At 43.3% G+C, this 20,336-nt stretch overlaps 1 protein-coding gene across 1 annotated transcript; it reads left to right on the top strand.

The window, feature by feature from the left end:
• Nucleotides 1-10,694: 10,694 nt before the first annotated feature.
• Nucleotides 10,695-11,642, top strand: LOC112913276 (olfactory receptor 1f45-like). The gene has a single exon (XM_025989860.2). The coding sequence runs from the start codon at nucleotides 10,695-10,697 to the stop codon at nucleotides 11,640-11,642; it is 948 nt and encodes a 315-aa protein (XP_025845645.2).
• The last annotated feature ends 8,694 nt before the right edge of the window (nucleotides 11,643-20,336 follow it).

Here is a 20,336-nt window from a genome sequence, read left to right as displayed (position 1 = left end):
TCACATGCTTTGTAGACCATGTCACAGCATATCCACAAACTTATCATTTGTGCAATTATTGGATTTCTGTCTGTCTTCTCCATTCAAGGGTGAACTGATGAGGAGCAAAGAAACTGTCTTTCCTCCTCTGGCCCAGGGCTTTGACACATAGTAGGTGCTCAGTAATAAGGAAGGAAGGAAGGAAGGAAGGAAGGAAGGAAGGAAGGAAGGAAAGAAGGAAGGAAATGACCAAACAGCTGCATGAGAATGATAAACCTGTTCTTGTCTGGTCTTCTTTTTTAAAGTTTTTTTTTTTATTATTGGAGTTCAATTTGCCAACATGTAGCATATCACCCAGTGCTCATCCGTCAAGTGCCCCTCTCAGCACCCGTCACCCCAACCCCCCACCCACTTCCCTTTCCACTACCCTTTGTTGGTTTCCCAGAGTTAGGAGTTTCTCATGTTCTGTCATCCTCACTGATATTTGTATTCATTTTCTCTCCTTTACCCTTTATTCCCTTTCACTATTTTTTATATTCCCCAAATGAATGAGACCATATAATGTTTGTCCTTCTCCGATTGACTTATTTCACTCGGCATAATACCCTCCAGTTCCATCCACGTCGAAGCAAATGGGGGTATTTGTCATTTCTAATGGCTGAGGAATATTCCATTGTATACATAAACCACATCTTCTTTATCCATTCATCTTTCGATGGACACCGAGGCTCCTTCCACAGTTTGGCTATTGTGGACATTGCTGCTAGAAACATCGGGGTGCAGGTGTCCCGGCATTTCACTGCATCTGTATCTTTGGGGTAAATCCCCAGCAGTGCAATTGCTGGATTGTAGGGCAGATCTATTTTTAACTCTTTGAGGAACCTCCGCACAGTTTTCCAGAGTGGCCGCACCAGTTCACATTCCCACCAACAGTGCAAGAGGGTTCCTCTTTCTCCACATCCTCTCCAACATTTGTTGTTTCCTGTCTTGTTAATTTTCCCCATTCTCACTGGTGTGAGGTGGTATCTCATTGTGGTTTTGATTTGTATTTCCCAGAAGGCCAATGATGTGGAGCATTTTCTCATGTGCTTGTTGGCCATGTCTGTGTCTTCTTTGGTGAAATTTCTGTTCATGTCTTTTGCCCATTTCATGATTGGATTGTTTGTTTCTTTGGTGTTGAGTTTCATAAGTTCTTTATAGATCTTGGATACTAGCCCTTTATCTGATAGGTCATTTGCGAATATCTTCTCCCATTCTGTAGGTTGTCTTTTACTTTTGTTGACTGTTTCTTTGGCTGTGCAGAAGCTTTTCATCTTGATTAACTTCCAATAATTCATTTTTGTTTTTCTCTTGCCTTCATAAATGTATCTTGCAAGAAGTTGCTGTGGCCAAGTTCAAAAAGGGTGTTTCCTGTGTTCTCCTTTAGGATATTCATGGAATCTTGTCTCATATTTAGATCTTTCATCCATTTTGAGTTTATCTTTGTGTATGGTGTAAAATCATGGTCTAGTTTCATTCTTCTGCATGTAGATGTCCAATTTTCCCAGCACCATTTATTGAAGAGACTGTCCTTTTTCCAGTGGATAGTCTTTCCTGCTTTCTCAAATATTAGTTGACCATAGAGTTGAGGGTCCATTTCTGGATTCTCTATTATGTTCCATTGATCTATGTGTCTGTTTCTGTTGGTACAGACAAGACAAGTATTACAAGACAGTATTACACTGTCTTGATGACCACAGCTTTGTAGTACAACCCAAAATCTGGCATTGTGATGCCCCCAGATATGGTTTTCCTTTTCAATGTTCCCCTGGCTATTCGGGGCCTTTTCTGATTCCACACAAATCTTAAGATGATTTGTTCCAACTCTCTGAAGAAAGTCCATGGTATTTTGATAGGGATTGCATTAAATGTGTAAATTTCCAGGGTAGCCTTGGCATTTTCACAATATAAACTCTTCCAATCCATGAGCATGGAATATTTTTCCATTTCTTTGTGTCTTCCTCAATTTCTTTCAGAAGTGTTCTGTAGTTTTAAGAGTATAGATCCCTTACCTCTTTGGTTAGGTTTATTACTAGGTATCTCATGCTTTCGGGTGCAATTGTAAATGGGATTGACTCCTTAATTTCTCTTTCTTCAGTCTCATTGTTAGTGTATAGAAATGCCACTGATTTCTGGGCATTGGTTTTGTATTCTGCCATGATGCCAAATTGCTGTATGAGTTCTAGCAATTTGGGGTGGAGCCTTTTGGGTTTTCTACGTACGGTATCATGTCATCTGCGAAAGGGAGAGTTTGACTTCTTGTCTGGTCTTCTAATCCAAATCATAATTCCTATTATTCCATTGCAAAACTCTGAATATTAGCTGTCAAAATTCTCTTTAAATGCATGCTTATTATATCCACAAGAGTCCCATCTCTCCCTGCTGGTTCTCTCCAGTCTTAGGCTGAATAGTGTTGAGGTAGCAGAGAATGCTCAGTCCCAGACTCTGCCCTCGAGAAGTTCCGGCCTGGTTTGGGAACACATAGCTGGACACAGACACCTTCCAGCCTGGGAACACATAGCTGGACACATAACCTTCCAGCCTGAGTGTTTAGAGATGGGTCAAAGCGAGGGTTTTGGGGGCTGATGAGCAGTGAAGGAAAAGTATCCTAGAAAAGAGGCTTGAACATGGCATGGAGAGCAGAGTATAAAGATTCATTAGTCCACGGTAGCTTTCCAGCTGAAAGACCACATATGCAATGGCCCTAAGGCTTGAGAAAGCATGATTTTAGGATAGAGTAGAGATAAGAACTGGCTATAGAGGAGACTGGCAAGGTCCACTGGAGTAAGGTTGTAAGGGATGCTGCTACCAAGGAAGTGAGGGAAGTGAGGGACTACATCCTACCCCAAAACAATAGATGAGCATCAGCTATTGACAGTGTGGGGCAGGCAAGTGGCTCCAGTGAGAATCAGGCTACTAGGAACAGTGGAGCAGGTTGTGCACACCACACCAACCTCAGGGGGCGCCATTCACACAGACAGCAGTGACAATGGTGCTCCACCACATGCTCCACACTGGGGAGTTATCTCTGTAGTGGCCCTGCATGTAGGGAGATCTCAGGACTTTATGTACATTAATTTTTACCTTCCAAATACTTTTAAGGTAATAGTAATTAGAGAATGGACAGAAGACTCGCGTACATGAACACTTCACCAAAGTGGATATACAGATGATAAAGACGCAGGTGAACAGATGTTCAACATCGTTAGCCGTTAGGGAAATGCAAATTAAAGCTATGAAGGAGATACCATGACACACCTATCAGAATGGCTAAAATTAAAATACCGACAATACTGGGACGCCTGGGTGACTCAGGTCATGATCCCAGGGCTACTGGATCAAGTCCCACATGCGGCTCCTGCAGGGAGCCTTCTTCTCCCTCTGCCTATGTCTCTACCTCTCTCTCTCTGTGTGTCTCTCATGAATATTTAAATAAAATCTTTGAAAATAAAAAAGTATCTATATATTGACTGGGTGTTGTTCTATATGTTGGCAAATTGAACACCAATAAAAAAATAAATTTATTTTTAAAAAAAAGTAGCCACAATACCAAGTGCTGCCAACCAGGACTTACATACATTACTGGTGGGGATGCAAAACGGTGCGGCCACTCTCAAAAATAGTTTGACAGTGTCTTATAAAGTTAAACTTACACTTATCATATAACCCAGCAGTCTCACTCCTGAGTTTTACCCTCGAGAAACAAAGACTTATGTACATGAATATCCATATCAATTTTATTTGCTCTAACCAGAAGCTGAAACATCCTAAGTGTCCTTCTACTGGTGAATGTCTAACCAAACAGTGGTCCAGCCATAGGACGGAACACTACTCAGCAATGAAAAGGAGTGGGCTGATTTTTAAAAAAGATTTCTCCACTATTCATTTGAGAGGATGAGCAAGAGCAGATTGGTGGATGGTCAGAAGGAGAGGGAGGAGCAGGCTCCCAGCTGAATAAGGACCTGTAGCTGGGCTTGATCCCAGGACCCTAGGATCACGACCTGAGCAGAAGACAGACATTAACCAACAGAGCCATCCAGGCATCCCAGGAATGGACTATTCATACAAGTGACAACCTGGGTGGTTCTCAAGGGTATTATGCTGAGTAAAGAAGCCAATCTAAACGGTCACATACTGTATACACACGACTTTCTTGAAACATCAGAATTACTTTACTGACCAGATTATAGTTGCCAAAGGTTTGGGAGGGGAGTGTTGACAACAAAGGGAGGCACAGGGGAGATTCTTTGGGATGGTGGAACATTTAAGTGTCCTGACTATGGTGATAATTACATGAATCTATACAATTGGCAAAATTTCATAAAGCATTTCAAAAATTGAGTGCATATAAACAGTGGTCAATTCTCCCCCAAATAAAGATATGTGGCTAACAGTATTGTGCTACTTCAATGTTCTCATTTTTATAAATGTACCATGATTATATACTTTTAATACATATAAATCTATAATTATATATCTAATGTAATATATAATTATATTTTAATATGTTTGATATATAATTATAAAATGCTTTTATTGGGAGAATCTGAGTAAGGACTGAAGTGAAGGATTCTTTCACCAATGTTTGTCACTTTTTTGTGTCTAAAATTGTTTCAAAATAAAGAGCATTTAAGAAGAAAAAAGGGAAGAGGGGCACCTGTGTGCTCAGTGGTTGAGCGTCTGCCTTTGGCTCTGGTCTTAATCCCAGAGTCCTGGGATCGAGTCCCCATCAGGCTCCCTGTGGGAAGCCTATTTCTCCCTCTGCCTATGTCTCTGCCTCTCTCTATGTGTCTCTCAGGAATAAATAAATAAAATATTTAAAAAACAAAAGTAAAGGGGAAGTGTGATTTGAAGTAACCAAGAGCCAATTTCATCCTAAGAGCTTCTCTTTTTAAGTTCTCTCTGGGGGGGGGGGGGGGGGAGTGTTTTAGAATACTCTAAACTATAAACATAACACTATATAGTGGTGCAATACTTTTAAATATTTTTATATAAATATTCATACAGCAGGAGTATATGCCTGAATCTATTTTACCTGTAGATATGCAAGCTCTAAAGTATTTAGAATGTGAAAAGATGTTCAACTTGATTATTCTTGAAAGGAAGTGCAAGTCAAAACGACAGTGAGGCAACAATTCACACCACATAGTGGCCATCATAAGAAGGATGAACAACAAGCATTGGTGAGATGGGGAGAAATTGGAACCTTGTGCACTGCTGGGGGGGGAGATAAAATGGTGGAGCCGTGGTGGAAAATACTTCGGCAGTTCCTCAAAAGGTTAAACATAGAATTGCTGCATGACTCAGCCACTCTGCACATAGGGATGTTCTGAAAAGACTTTAAACAGGCTCCCGAAGAGATACCAGTACACAGATGTTCCTAGCAGCACTATTCACAACAGCCAAAATGTTGCAACAGCCCAAATGTCCATGGTGAGTGGACAAACACTTCTGTACAAGGGAATACTACTAGGGCAGTCTAGGTAGCTCAGTGGTTTAGCGCCGACTTCAGCCCAGGGCATGATCCTGGAGACCCGGGATCAAGTCCCACCTCGGGCTCCCTGCATGGAGCCTGTTTCTCCCTCTGCCTGTCTCTGCCTCTCTCTCTCTCTCTCCTTGTGTCTCTCATGGATAAATAAATAAAATCTTCAAAAAAAAAAAAAAAAACACAAGGGAATACTACTAAGCCATAAAAAGGAACAGAGTTCCAACACATACTACACCATGGATGGACCTTGAAAATATCACACTAAGTGAAAGAAGCCAGACACAAAACACCACACACTGTATGATTCCATGTCTATGAAATGCCAGAATGAATAAATCCATAGGCAGAAAACAGACTGGGGGTGGCCTAAAACTGGGAGAGGTGGGGGAAATGCCTGCTGACAAGAACAGGGCTTCCTTCTGTGGTGATAAAAATGTTCTGGAACTAGGGAGAGGTGGTGGCTGCACTAAATTATGAATATGCTGCATGCCATTGACGTGCTTGCCTTTAAATGGTTAAATCTGTGTCGTATGAATATTACGTTAATTAAGAAATAATTGCCAGTAGGCTATTGAGCCCACAATGGGAGGCCATGGACATAGCCCAGTGGTGAGGCAACTCCAGCAGAGCTCAGGGAATCAAATGGGCATGGGCCCTACAGCGAAGGTCACCCTGATGCGGCCCAGAGCTCCTGACACCCCCAGCCCAGGGATAGAGGGAAAAGCCCAGGGCTAGCTGAGGTCGCCCTCCTCCCCAAAGAGGCAGGCCAACAGGGACAGAGTGTGGGGCAGACAATTAGCAGGTGCCTTAACAAGGCACGAGGGACTAGGTCCGAGGAGTGGGATAGAGGGGTAAATCTGGCTCTGTCAGGTTCTCGAGCTTCCTCCTTCGAGCCCAAAGACTTGCCTCTACATCACATGTGGCCCACAGCGCTCTCTCAGCCAAAGCTGGCTCACCTTTGGCCACATATCTCCACGGCCAGAGGGGATAATTTCATAGATCAGTAGGAAGAGAGGGAGATTGACAAGGTCAGTAAACAGCAAGCAGGGGGCCCTGGAGTCTCCAGCCAGGCCTGCTCTGTGACCTCAGGGAAGTGATGTTGCCTCTCTGGGCTCGGTTCATCTGTCTGTCTAATGAAAACAAACCAAAACAGGAAGCGTCCTGGGAGTGTAAGCCCTGCTCAAAGGTTCCAGCTTCTGGGTCCTCACAACAGAGCTTGAAGAGCTTTGGAACAAGAGAGACTGTGAGGTGTGTAGTTGGTGTTCTTCCCAAGGCTTCCTCATCCTAGAAGTGGAGGTAAAAGGGCCTTTCTGGAGGATTAAGTAAGACAAAACACATCAAACTCTTTACCATGGTGTGTAGTGTGCAGGAGGTGTGTAAGAAATGTTAAGTGCTACCAGCAGGTGATGGGGCGCCAGTGCAGGCTTCTCAGCAAGAGAGAGGCAGGTCATTTCACAGTGGTGGTGGCCATTATGGAGGCTCTACCAGAAGAAGAAGCCTGGCCTCAAAGCACCCAGAGCAGTGAAGAGTAGTGAGACGAGAAGCTGGGGCTGGGATGGGAGACTGGGAGGAGACAAAGAAGAGGAAGTTCAGGTAGAACCATAGGGATGCAGGGCGTAGGAGGAAGCAGAGGAGGCCGCCGACCACATCTCTGACCCAGGTGCCTGGGGGTCACCAGGGCCAGTGCTCAGCCTGGGCACAGAAGGCAGAAAGAATTGGGGGTAGATGCTGGGGGGGGGCTTGACACGGGGTCTCTGGGAGCCAGGGTAAGTTCAGCAAAGCAGGAACACCAAGAGGTGTGTCTGCAACCTTGGGATGGGACCTCAAGGGACACAGTGACCTTGGCCAGGGAATGAGGTAGAATCCATCATTTACTTATCCACCCATCTGGACTCGGTCTCCTATGAGTTCCTGAGGGTGGTGGGGACGTGTGTGTGTGTGTGTGTGTGTGTGTGTGTGTGTGTTATTGCAGGCACTCAAAAGACATAGATCATACTTCAAGCTGGAGTCTGGCTTGTATTCATCATCCAGATTAAGAAGTAAAACGTCTGTTTACATCCCCCCTCTGTTCCCATGCTCCCATACTGCCTGTGTCACACCCCTTCCTCCCTCTCCCTCCTTCCTCCTGCTCTGAGAGAACAAACATCCTATCACTAGTGTTGTTCACTCCCATACACATTTTTGCACCTTAACTACATGGGACATATCCACGAAGGATCCACAGAATTGTGTGCGTGCCTCTAGACTTTACCTGAGCAACATGATTCGATGCACACCCTTCTATGTTTGGTTCTTCTGTTCATGCTTTTGAAATTCATCCAGGTTGGTGAGAGCCTTTCCACATGTCTTCCATTTCTCTGACTATAAAAATGTCCACTGAGTAAGAGTGTGCCGTTGGATGTATGCACCCCTATTGTGTGGGTGAGCACTACTCGTTCCAAACGTCCTTGAACCTATCTCACCACATACCTTCTAGAGAACTCTTCTGTGGTGGATGTGCAGGGTCAGGAGGGGGTTGTGTGTGTTTGCTGTCTTCTCAGAATTCCCATCCACGGCTTGGGGAATGCCACATTGAAGGTGCTCCATAGATGGTCAGCAAATCAACAAGCAAGTGAAACAGGGTACATTTACAAGGCCCAACACAATTTCCAGGCTATTCCTTGGAGACTCAGTGCCTCAGGTTGTCCATTTGTGTCCAAATACACTTCCAATTTTGACTACTTTGATCCCCAGCTCTTCAGGCCATTGATTTATTCTCTGTATGTTTAATGGACACACGGTGCATTTTGTAAAGTTTTAAGAGGCATATTTAAAGTGCTCTGTTTTAGTTGTATCTTTTCTGTATCATCCAGAAAAAGCTGAACAGAGAGACTTGAATGATACCAAATTGAAACATCCAGAAAATTCTGCATATTTTGCCCCAAATTATGGACTTACATTATATCAGTGAACTTCACTTTTTAAAATAAATTACTGAAACAACCTCAGTGACACTGGATCATGGTTGAGGTTTTCCCAAGTGGAGTAATTGTTCACCAAGTTGATTTCTCTTTTCAGGAAATGGGTTTTTTCCACAAGCAAATCCAAGAGTCTGAATGGCGGTGTCATGTCCATATTGATATTATGGTTTTTGATGTTTTACCAATTATTTCATATCTGGAAAGTCTCAGTTACTTCAACCCTATATCAGAGTATGTTAAAAGGCGTATTGTTTTCTAAATGTTTTATGTCTGCTTTACCAACATACTTTGACATAACACAATTTTTTCCTGGAACTTTTTATTATTCTAATGCTTTTTAGTGTGACATATATTCTTTTGGTCTTTCATCATTCACTATTACAAATTTTCTTTGAACCTCCAGTGAACTGAGCATGATTGCCATTCACATGAAATCATTAGGTATCAACATTTCCAACCTCAGTGAACAGCTTGTGAGCAGTATTTGGATCCAGTATTTCTTTCACCTGTTACTATAAACTACCATATTTATACTGTTAAATAATTGTTTGCCAAAAATATATATTACTTGTCACATTTTACAGTGAGCTTTACACAGAAGCAAAACTGTTCTAGGTTGTTAGGACTTCTTCCCGCATCGGATGTTGCAGGGCTTCAATTCACTATGAATATCATTCCTCCTCTATTCTCCCACAAATTTCAGCAGAGTACTATTCATGATACTTATTTTTTCATAAGATTTTATTTATTATTTATTTGAGAGGGAGAGCAAGCAGGGGAGGGCAGAGGGAGAGAGAGAAGCTCACGCCACCCTGAGTAGGGAGCCCAATACAGGGCTCTATCCCAGAACCCCAGGATAAGGATCAAAGCCTAACACAGACACTTAACCAACTGAGTCACCCAGGGCCCCCTACTCATGATATTTAATAGGAACATAAAAAAGCTTATCCAAGCTCTGTGCCTTTACATTCTGGATCCTTTCCTTTAATGTTTTATTGTGAACTTGATTTGATCATTATCCAAACATTGCGCACTTATGCAAAAATTATAATGCACAAATGTAAACACTGAAGAAAACCTTAACTATCTAAAACCAGAGCCAACCTCAGCTTTGAGAATACTGACAAACTGGTCCTCCCCCGATAGGGAAGAATACTTTTTAAGCACAAGGCCAAGTTGCTCACAGTGACGATAGCCAAACTGGCAAAAGTTTTACAAAAACTTCCAGATGTGGCGGGTGTATCAAAGCTCATTGCGACCTTCAACCACAATGAACTTGAAATATTGAGTTTATGTTATAATTTGTGTTGTCAATTAATAATTAATTTTACTATTCTTTGGAAGTACTATCAAGGTATTGTGTAGCCTGTGCCAAATATTTCCAGATTTTAGCAATGGACAGCTGTACTGGCACATACTGGCTGCATACTAGCCATGAAGTGGCGATAGCAGGTCATGGTTGCTCTTGACATGCAAGGACAGGCAATATTTTTGAGCATTATTGAGTTTCAGGGAAGCAAAGAAAGGGGGCAGAAGCTGGAGAGCTATTTGAGATAAAGAAGGGATTCCCTCAAAGATGGAAGAAATTCTGGAATCCTTGAGTCTTACTTTGGATTCTCCCCAAAGCAGGTCCTGTCTGAATCAAGGACTTGAGTACAGATAGTATGTTTAGGAGGTGATCCCAGGAGATTCAATGAGCTTTGGGAAAGTGAGAGACATATGAGCAGACTCAGATGAGTAGCTGAGGGGTGATCCTTCTATGGATCCCCCCCAAAAAAAAACCACTCCAAAATGGCCCTACTGAGGAGTGATGAAGCCAGGGGAGCCACCCAACAAGGACATGTTGTTTGCTGACTATAAGTCACTCCTGGGGGTGTTAATGCCCACATTTCACATTACCCCATGTACAGGAGGAGCTTGCTACTGTACCCAGATGACACTCTGCGGCATAGAGGTGTAGGGATTGAGGGTGAGAAATGGTCTGAGTGTGTGGCAGCTGTCCAGCCAGCCTGCAGGTGGGTTGTGGAGAATGAATGCTGTGTTCACTCATGGAAATGTTGCAGCAAACAGGTGGGAGGGTGGGTGGGTGGGGTCCTGTTGCAGGAAAGAGTGGGAAGAATTAATGAATGTCTGAACTAACAAGAGAGGATGAAATTCGGGTGCAGTGCAAGGGCTGTCCATATCAGGACCCCGGACAACCCTTGGGTTTCCTTTCTGATTGATCCAGGATGGCCATGGAAGGCGCAAATCTCACTTCAGTCACTGAGTTCCTGCTCCTGGGCCTTTCAGAGAACCCCAAGCAACAGCAGCTGCTGTTCATACTCTTCCTGACTATGTACCTGGTCACAGGGCTGGGAAACCTGCTCATCATCCTGGCTATCGCCACTGACCCCCGACTCCACACGCCCATGTACTTCTTCCTGGCTAACTTGGCCTTTGTGGACATTTGCTTCACCTCCACCACCATTCCCAAGATGCTGGCCAACCACATGTCAGGACACAAAGGGATCCCTTATGCGGGCTGCCTGACCCAGATGTTCTTCTTCATCTGGTTTGCTGGCATCGATAGCTTCCTGCTGGCTGCCATGGCCTATGACCGCTACGTGGCCATCTGTCACCCTCTGCACTACACCACATCTGTAACGCCACAGCTCTGTGGACTCCTGGTGGCTGCATCCTGGACTGCAGCCTTCGGGAATGCCCTAACCCACACTGTATTACTGACTCGCCTCTCATTCTGCACCCACAACCAGGTTCCCCATTTCTTTTGTGACCTCAGCCCTCTGCTGAAGTTGGCCTGCTCTGACATCTTTCTCAATAATGCAATGGTGTACACCATGGGCGCCCTACCAACCATCATACCCTTTGTGGGCATCTTGGTCTCCTACACATGTATCTTTGCCACGGTGCTGAGGATCCCTTCCACCAGAGGCAAGCAGAAAGCTTTCTCCACCTGTGGCTCTCATCTGTCTGTGGTGTCCCTATTCTACGGGACACTCATTGGGGTTTATTTCAGCCCAATGTCCTCCCACACAGCCCAGAAGGACACAGCCGCTGCGGTGATGTACACCGTGGTCACTCCCATGCTGAACCCCTTCATCTACAGCCTACGCAACAGTGACATGAAGGGGGCTTTGGGGGCCCTCATCAATAGGAAGCCAGTTTTTAGTCAGTGACCACAGCACTGGGATGTTTGAGTGCCCTAATCCAGGGCCCGTCTGTATGAAATTTCCCTCCACAGTCCCAATCTTAGATGTTTCCTTCTTATTCACTCCTGTTTACTGCCTCATTCTTCCAACAATTATTCTTTGAACATCTACTACAGTGTAGAAACTCTCTAAGGGCTGAGGGTCCAGCAGGGAACAAACAAAATCCCTGACCTTGTAGTACTCACATTGCAACCTGAAGAACACATCACAATTAAAAGGAAGTAATCAGGGAACTAAAGATACCGGATACAAGCCCCACTTTGGTTAACGTTCAGACTAATCTGCTATTATAAAAAGATGCAAATGCAGAGGCTCAAAAAGTCATATGATTTTGCAAACCGAACTCATTTTTTCTGTAACAGCATAGTTCCTTCAAAAAACTTAGAGTAGACATCTGGTCTACTTGTCTCTACTTAGTTCATTGCTAGGCAACCTATCCGATGGGGTTTCCTAGCCAGAGTTCTTGTGTTTATTGATTTTGCAATATTTGCTTCCTTGAAGTACCTACTTTTTTGTTACTCAGTTGATGGTCATCTGAAACAGTAGCTTTGGGCAGGAGGTAAGATCCTTATTTATACTGTTTTGAAGGACAGGAAGCTGTTGGCTCTTCCAACTTGTGTTGTTTCTGACTTTGAAAAGTGGCCAGTTCTTGTCTAGGATCATCCCATTCTTGTGATGGCACAAGAAAGATGGTCAACTCCAAGATGGCAGCTGACTTCCTGCAGGGAGAGGGCTCCATCTCCTTTGGAGGTTGTGCAGCTCAGATGTTCTTCCTGATGCTATTGTGTGTCTCTGAGGGTGTCCTACTATCCCTCATGTCCTATGACTGCTATGTTGCTTTGTGTCACCCCCTGCATTATCCTGTGCTCATGAGGCGTCAGGTCTGTCTGCTCATGTTGGGCACCTCCTGGTTGTCAGGTGTGCTTGTGGCCTCCACCCAGACCTCCATCACCCTGCACTTCCCCTACTGTGCCTCACACACTGTGGATCACTTCTTCTGTGAGTTTCTTGGAATCACAATTTTAAGGTGCATATCTGTTGGGGCACCTGAGTGGCTCACTCAGTCAAGTGTCTGCCTTCAGCTCAGGTCATCATTCTAGCATTCTGGGATCTAGTCCTGCATCCAGCTCCCTGCCCATGAGGAGTCTGCTTCTCCCTCTGTCCTTTCTCTGTTTCTCTCTCTCTCTCTCTCTCTCTGTCTCTGTCCTCTCTTTCTCTTTCTCTCTCAAATAAATAAATAAAATCTTCTTTAGGAAAAATATTCCTATCAGTCAATACACGTGAATCTAGTTTATTTGCTTTCAGAGAGATACAATATTTTATGGTGGAAATATGTCCTCCTGCTTTGTCCATGTTGCTGGTGATGGACATCTAAGTATTTTCCAATTTTCCATTATTATGAGAAGTGTTGTTCTTAATTTGTTTTCCAAATTTCTTATTGTGGTAAAATAACATGACATAAAATTTACCATCTTAACCATTTTTAAGTGTCCTGTTAAGTGGCATTAAGTACATTTACACTATTGTATGACCTTCACCACTGTCCATATCCAGAACTCTCTTCATCTTATAAAAGTGAAATGCTGCCCCCATGAAACATTGACTCAACCCCTCGCTCTATCTGCTTCCTATCTCTATGAATCTAACAACTCTAGGGACCTTCACACAAGTCAAATCATACAGTATCTGTCCTTTAGTGCCTGGATTACTGCGTTTAGCATAACATCCTCAAGTTTCATTCATGTTGTGGCCTGGGTCCGAATGCCCTTCCTTTGTAGGGTCGTGTAATATTCCACTATATGCATGCACCATATTTTGCTTACCCACCACGTACATTCCTGATCACACTTTCTCATGTGCTCACACAGAAGCATATACCCTACACTTCCCATAGGGCTCGTCTATATGCCCTATATCTCTGTAGCTATAAATCTAAGAATTACTAAATTTTAGAACATGTGTGTTACCAACCTTTCCAGACATCGTCAAATGATTCTCCTAAGTGATCGTGCCAATTCGCTCTCTGCCAGCTGTGCATAAGGGTTTCTTTATTCTACAGCCTGAAAAAGTCTTTTTGTTGCTATATTTGAGGGTGAGAGGGGATGTTGTAATGGCTTCTAGCTCCACATTATTGGTAGATTGAGGATCCTTGTATTTTCTCACGTGCCATCTGGGTTCCTCTGTCTACCATATTGTTTCTTCACATCTCTGCTGCAGGTAAGGCAGAGGAGGGGGGCTTACACTGATCATTAGAGTGTCTGGTTACAGTTTAGGAGTAACCCCAAGATGAGATGTTCAATAAGTGTTTGATGATTGAATGAGAACTTGGAGGCTGTGCATGCAGACTCACTGGGAAAGGAAGAGAGTCGGGTGGCAGGCAGAGGAGCCCATGAGGCCAGAAAGGGTTTCATCCAAGTCCGGAAAATAGCAACCAACGGAGGCCTGCTGATGCAACCAAGAGAACTGCCAGCATTATGACAGCCACTTGTCTCTGAATCTACCTCCCTCTAACCTTCTGAGCCTTCTGAGGCACTCAGGGTAAAAGAAACTCATTGGAAGCCAGCTAGAAAGTGAGGAGGCAGCAACCCAGAGAAACAGGGGAATGGAAACAGGGAATGTGAGAAGGGAACGGGACTATGTCCCTCCTCAAGCCCTGGGAAGCACCACATCCTCTCTGGCCCTGGCACATTGCAGCCCATACACCCTCTGCCCACAAAACCACCTGCCCAAGCAGCCTTTGCTACCTCTTCCTCAGGACACCTCATCCCTTGGCCTCCCCAGAAACATCTGAACGTGAGACTTCTGGGTCCCTAGAGAGGGAGAAAGAAACAGCATCGTGCACTTCCTAAAATGATGCGCTAAAAGGACTGTTTCCTGCCAAACCATACAATTTGAGTCTAATCATGAAGAAACATCTGATAACCCACATGGAGAGAGCGTCTACATAAAAATCCACCTGGATTCTTCAAACATGCCAATGTTGCAACTTTGGGAACCATAGAACCTAAGTGACGGGCATATCAGAGTTTGTCGTAAAGCTTTCTCAATGTTTATATCCATTAGGAAATTTTATAATAAAAAATTAAATATGTTTTTAAGTGTCATGAAAGAGCAAGAAAAGCCAAGGGGGTAGCCTTTATGAAAAGAGACAAAGGAAACATGATAACTAGACATGGATGCTAGATCCTGGACTAGTAATAGATGCATCTGATCCCACTTCTACCTTCTGGAAACTGGTTCAGAGGAGAGAACTACTATAAATCATAGTTATGCAGGGACAATTGGAGACATCAGAATCCGGACTAGCTATTAGATAATAAAATGTGTCAGTGATGAATTTCTTGAATTGCGTGAATTTGCTGTGGTTACATAAAAGAATGCCCTTGTTCTTAGGAAATGCACATAAAGTATTTAGGAGTAGAAGGATATGATATCTGCAAGTTACCTTCAAGTGGTTCAGGAAAAAAAGTATGTTTATAGACAGAGATGGAGCTATTGAACATATGTAAGAAAAAAAACGTGAACAATCAGTTAAAGTAGGAGGAGGACATGAAAGAATTCTTTGTAATATTCTCGCAACACTTCCGTGAGTTTGAAATTATTATTTTAATTTTATGTTACTTTTATTTTATATATTTAAAATTCTTATAAATTATTATTTTTAAAGTATACACATACATGTACATCAGAACTTATCAAATCGTGCACTCTAAATATGTGCCACTTGTCTATAGGAATGATCCCTCAATCAAACTAGTTTAGAAATAAAATAAATAAGTAAAAGAATGGAGAGCGAACTCCATTTGCGAAGGCAGAGAGGTATGACAAGAATCTTGTGTAGGGGAGAAACACACTTCCTTCTAGCTGGAGTTTGGATTTCACGAAGCAGGGACAATGACAGAGGGGCTTGCTGAACTGTGAGGCCATCAGTGGCTTGAGGGTTGACTTTTCTGCGCCCCAAGATGGGCCTAACCCTGCACCCTCGCAGGTGCATTTCCAAGTATGGACGCTCAGGGGCACCAGTTCGTCGACGCGCCAGAAGGTTATCTACAAGTCTGAAAATGTTCAAGACCTGGAAGAAAACGTTAAAACTCACACACTCTGATGTTTGAAAACATAAATGCAAGGCTGCAAAAATCAAAATCAATAAACAGAGGAAATGCCTTCTCATTCATTGTTAACCTTAGTATCCCCCCCCCCAAATGTCATTACATTTAGAAGTTATCTCTGGATTAGTTGTTTTCCGTTTGCAAGAATCCCCATAGACCCCAAAATCAGCCAAACGTGCAATAATTTTCAAGACGCCTAAATAATTTCAAAAGCAGAGTGATTTTCTATACTTTCTTTTTTTAAACATAGGAAGAAATACACTTAACTGTGAGTGGCTTGTTACAATGTTTGCTGTGAGGCAGGATAGGACGTCTGAGAGTGCAGGTGCCCAGGGAAGTCCTGTCCAGCCTCTTGCCTTCACACCAGCTGTTCCTGTGGACTCAGTCACTTTTCCCTCCCTACACTGTCCAACTCCACTCCCTTTCTTCCTTCCTATCTCAGCTGAGGCCACATCCTCAGGGAAGCTTTCTTTAACCCCAACTCAGGCTTCCATTGCACTAGCATCACATGCTTTGTAGACCATGTCATATCATATCCATAAACTTATCATTTGTGCAATTATTGGATTTCTGTCTGTCTTCTCCATTCAAGGTTGAACTGATGAGGAGCAAAGATGCTGTCTTTCCTCCTCTGGCCCAGGGCTTTGACGCATAGTAGGTGCTCAGTAATAATGGAAGGAAGGAAGGAAGGAAGGAAGGAAGGAAGGAAGGAAGGGAGGAAAGAAAGAAAGAAGATGAAAGAAAGAAAGAAAGAAAGAAAGAAAGAAAGAAAGAAAGAAAGAAAGAAAATGACCAAACAGGTACATGACAATGATAAACCTGTTATTGTCTGGTCTTCTAATCTAAATCATAATTCCTATTATTCCATTGCAAAACTCTGAATATTAGCTGTCAAAATTCTCTTTAAATGCATGCTTTTTATTTCCACAAGGATCCCCTCTTTCCCTGCTGGCTCTCTCCAGTCTTAGGCTGAATAGTGTTGAGGTAGCAGAGAATGCTCAGTCCCAGACTCTGCCCTTGAGAAGTTCAGGTCTGGGTTGGGAACACATAGCTGGACACAGACACCTTCCAGCCTGAGTGTTTAGAGATGGGTCAAAGCGAGCGTTTTGGGGGCTGATGAGCAGCAAAGGGAAAATATCCTAGAAAATATCCTAGAAAAGGGCTTGAACATGGCATGGAGAGCAGAGTATAAAGATTCATTAGTCCACGGTATCTTTCCAGCTGAGAGACCACATATGCAATGGCCCTAAGGCTTGAGAAAGCATGACTTTAGGATAGAGTAAAGAACTGGCTATAGAGGAGACTGGCAAGGTCCACTGGAGTGAGGTTGTAAGGGATGCTGCTACCAAGGTGGTGAGGGAAGTGAGGGACTACATCCCACCCCAAAACAATAGATGAGCATCAGCTATTGTCAGTGTGGGGTAGGCAAGTGGCTCCAGTGAGAATCAGGCTACTAGGAACAGTGGAGCAGGTTGTGCACACCACACCAACCTCAGGGGGCGCCATTCACACAGATAGCACAGGCAGCAGTGACAATGATGCTCCACCACATGCTCCACACTGGGGAGTTATCTCTGTAGTGGCCCTGCATGTAGGGAGATCTCAGGACTTTATGTACATTCATTTTTACCTTCCAAATACTTTTAAGGTAATAGTAATTAGAGAATGGACAGAAGACTCGCGTACATGAACACTTCACCAAAGTGGATATACAGATGATAAAGACGCAGGTGAACAGATGTTCAACATCGTTAGCCGTTAGGGAAATGCAAATTAAAGCTATGAAGGAGATACCATGACACACCCATCAGAATGGCTAAAATTAAAATACCGACAATACTGGGACGCCTGGGTGACTCAGGTCATGATCCCAGGGCTACGGGATCAAGTCCCACATGCGGCTCCTGCAGGGAACCTGCTTCTCCCTCTGCCTGTGTCTCTACCTCTCTCTCTCTGTGTGTCTCTCATGAATATTTAAATAAAATCTTTAAAAATAAAAAGTATCTATATGTTGACTGGGTGTTGTTCTATATGTTGGCAAATTGAACACCAATAAAAAAATAAATTTATTTTTAAAAAAAGTAGCCACAATACCAAGTGCTGCCAACCAGGACTTACATACATTACTGGTGGGGATGCAAAACAGTGCGGCCGCTCTCAAAAATAGTTTGACAGTGTCTTATCAAGTTAAACTTACACTTATCATATAACCCAGCAGTCTCACTCCTGAGTTTTACCCTCGAGAAACAAAGACTTATGTACATGAATATCCATATCAATTTTATTTGCTCTAACCAGAAGCTGAAACATCCTAAGTGTCCTTCTACTGGTGAATGTCTAACCAAACAGTGGTCCAGCCATAGGACGGAACACTACTCAGCAATGAAAAGGAGTGGGCTGATTTTTAAAAAAGATTTCTCCACTATTCATTTGAGAGGATGAGCAAGAGCAGATTGGTGGATGGTCAGAAGGAGAGGGAGGAGCAGGCTCCCAGCTGAGTAAGGACCTGTAGCTGGGCTGATCCCAGGACCCTAGGATCACGACCTGAGCAGAAGACAGACATTAACCAACAGAGCCATCCAGGCATCCCAGGAATGGACTATTCACACAAGTGACAACCTGGGTGGTTCTCAAGGGTATTATGCTGAGTAAAGAAGCCAATCTAAACGGTCACATACTGTATACACACGACTTTCTTGAAACATCAGAATTACTTTACTGACCAGATTATAGTTGCCAAAGGTTAGGGAGGGGAGTGTTGACTACAAAGGGAGGCACGGGGAGTTTCTTTGAGATGGTGGAACATTTAAGTGTCCTGACTATGGTGATAATTACATGGATCCATACAATTGACAAAATTTCATAAAGCATTTCAAAAATTGAGTGCATATAAACAGTGGTCAATTCCCCCCACCCAAATAAAGATATGTGGCTAACAGTATTGTGCTACTTCAATGTCCTCATTTTTATAAATGTACCATGATTATGTACTTTAATACATATAAATTTATAATTATATATCTAATGTAATATATAATTATATTTTAATATGTTTTATATAGAATTATAAAATGCTTTTATTGGGAGCATCTGACTAAAGGCTGAAGTGAAGGATCATTTCACTTATGTTTGTGATTTTTATGTGTCTGAAATGAGTTCAAAATAAAGAACATTTAAGAAGAAAAAGGGAAGAGGGACACCTGGGTGGCTCAGTGGTGGAGCATCTGCCTTTGGCTCTACTCTTAATCCTGGAGTCCTGGGATCAAGTCCCCATCAGGCTCCCTGTGGGAAGCCTATTTCTCCCTCTGCCTATGTCTCTGCCTCTCTCTATGTGTCTCTCAGGAATAAATAAATAAAATATTTAAAAAACAAAAGTAAAGGGGAAGTGTGATTTGAAGTAACCAAGAGCCAATTTCATCCTAAGAGCTTCTCTTTTTAAGTTCTGTCTGGGGGGAGTGTTTTAGAATACTCTAAACTATAAACATAACACTAAATAGTGGTGCAATACTTCTAAATACTTTTAAATAAATATTCATACAGCAGGAGTATGTGCCTGAATCTATTTTACTAGTAGATGTGCAAGCTAAAATGGTGGAGCCGTGGTGGAAAATACATCGGCAGTTCCTCAAAAGTTTAAACATAGAATTGCTGCATGACTCAGCCACTCTGCACGTAGGGATGTTCTGAAAAGACTTTAAACAGGCTCCCGAAGAGATACCAGCACACAGATGTTCCTAGCAGCACTATTCACAACAGCCAAAATGTGGCAACAACCCAAATGTCCATGGTGAATGGACAAACAAAACGTTGTTCTTTTGTACAAGGGAATACTACTAAGCCATAAAAAGGAAGAGTTCTGACATATACTACACCATGGATGGACCTTGAAAATATCACGCTAAGTGAAAGAAGCCAGACACAAAAGACCACACACTGTATGATTCCATGTTTATGAAATGCCAGATAAATAAATCCATAGGCAGAAAACAGACTGGGGGTGGCCTAAAACTGGGAGAGGTGGGGGAAATGCCTGCTGACAAGAACAGGGCTTCCTTCTGTGGTGGTAAAAATGTTCTGGAACTAGAGAGATCTGGTGGCTGCACTAAAATATGAATATGCTGCATGCCATTGACGTGCTTGCCTTTAAATGGTTAATCTTGTGTCTTATGAACATCACATTAATTAAGAAATAATTGCCGGTAGGCTATTGAGCCCACAATGGGAGGCCATGGACATAGCCCAATGGTGAGGCAGCTCCAGCAGAGCTCAGGGAATCAACTGCACATGGGCCCTACAGCGAAGGTCACCCCGATGCGGCCCAGAGCTCCTGACACCCCCAGCCCAGGGATAGAGGGAAAAGCCCAGGGCTAGCTGAGGTCGCCCTCCTCCCCAAAGAGGCAGGCCAACAGGGACAGAGTGTGGGGCAGACAATTAACAGGTGCCTTAACAAGGCACGAGGGACTAGGTCCGAGGAGTGGGATAGAGGGGTAAATCTAGCTCTGTCAGGTTCTGGAGCTTCCTCCTTCGAGCCCAAAGACTTGCCTCTACATCA

The sequence above is a fragment of the Vulpes vulpes genome, chromosome 9 (assembly GCF_048418805.1).
Source record: "Vulpes vulpes isolate BD-2025 chromosome 9, VulVul3, whole genome shotgun sequence".
Lineage (NCBI taxonomy): Eukaryota > Metazoa > Chordata > Mammalia > Carnivora > Canidae > Vulpes > Vulpes vulpes.
This window is presented reverse-complemented; position numbering and strand designations above follow the sequence as displayed.

Excerpts from the sequence above, each read along its gene's own strand:
- LOC112913276 (XM_025989860.2), top strand. The coding sequence starts at position 10,695 with ATGGCCATGGAAGGCGCAAATCTCACTTCAGTCACTGAGTTCCTGCTC.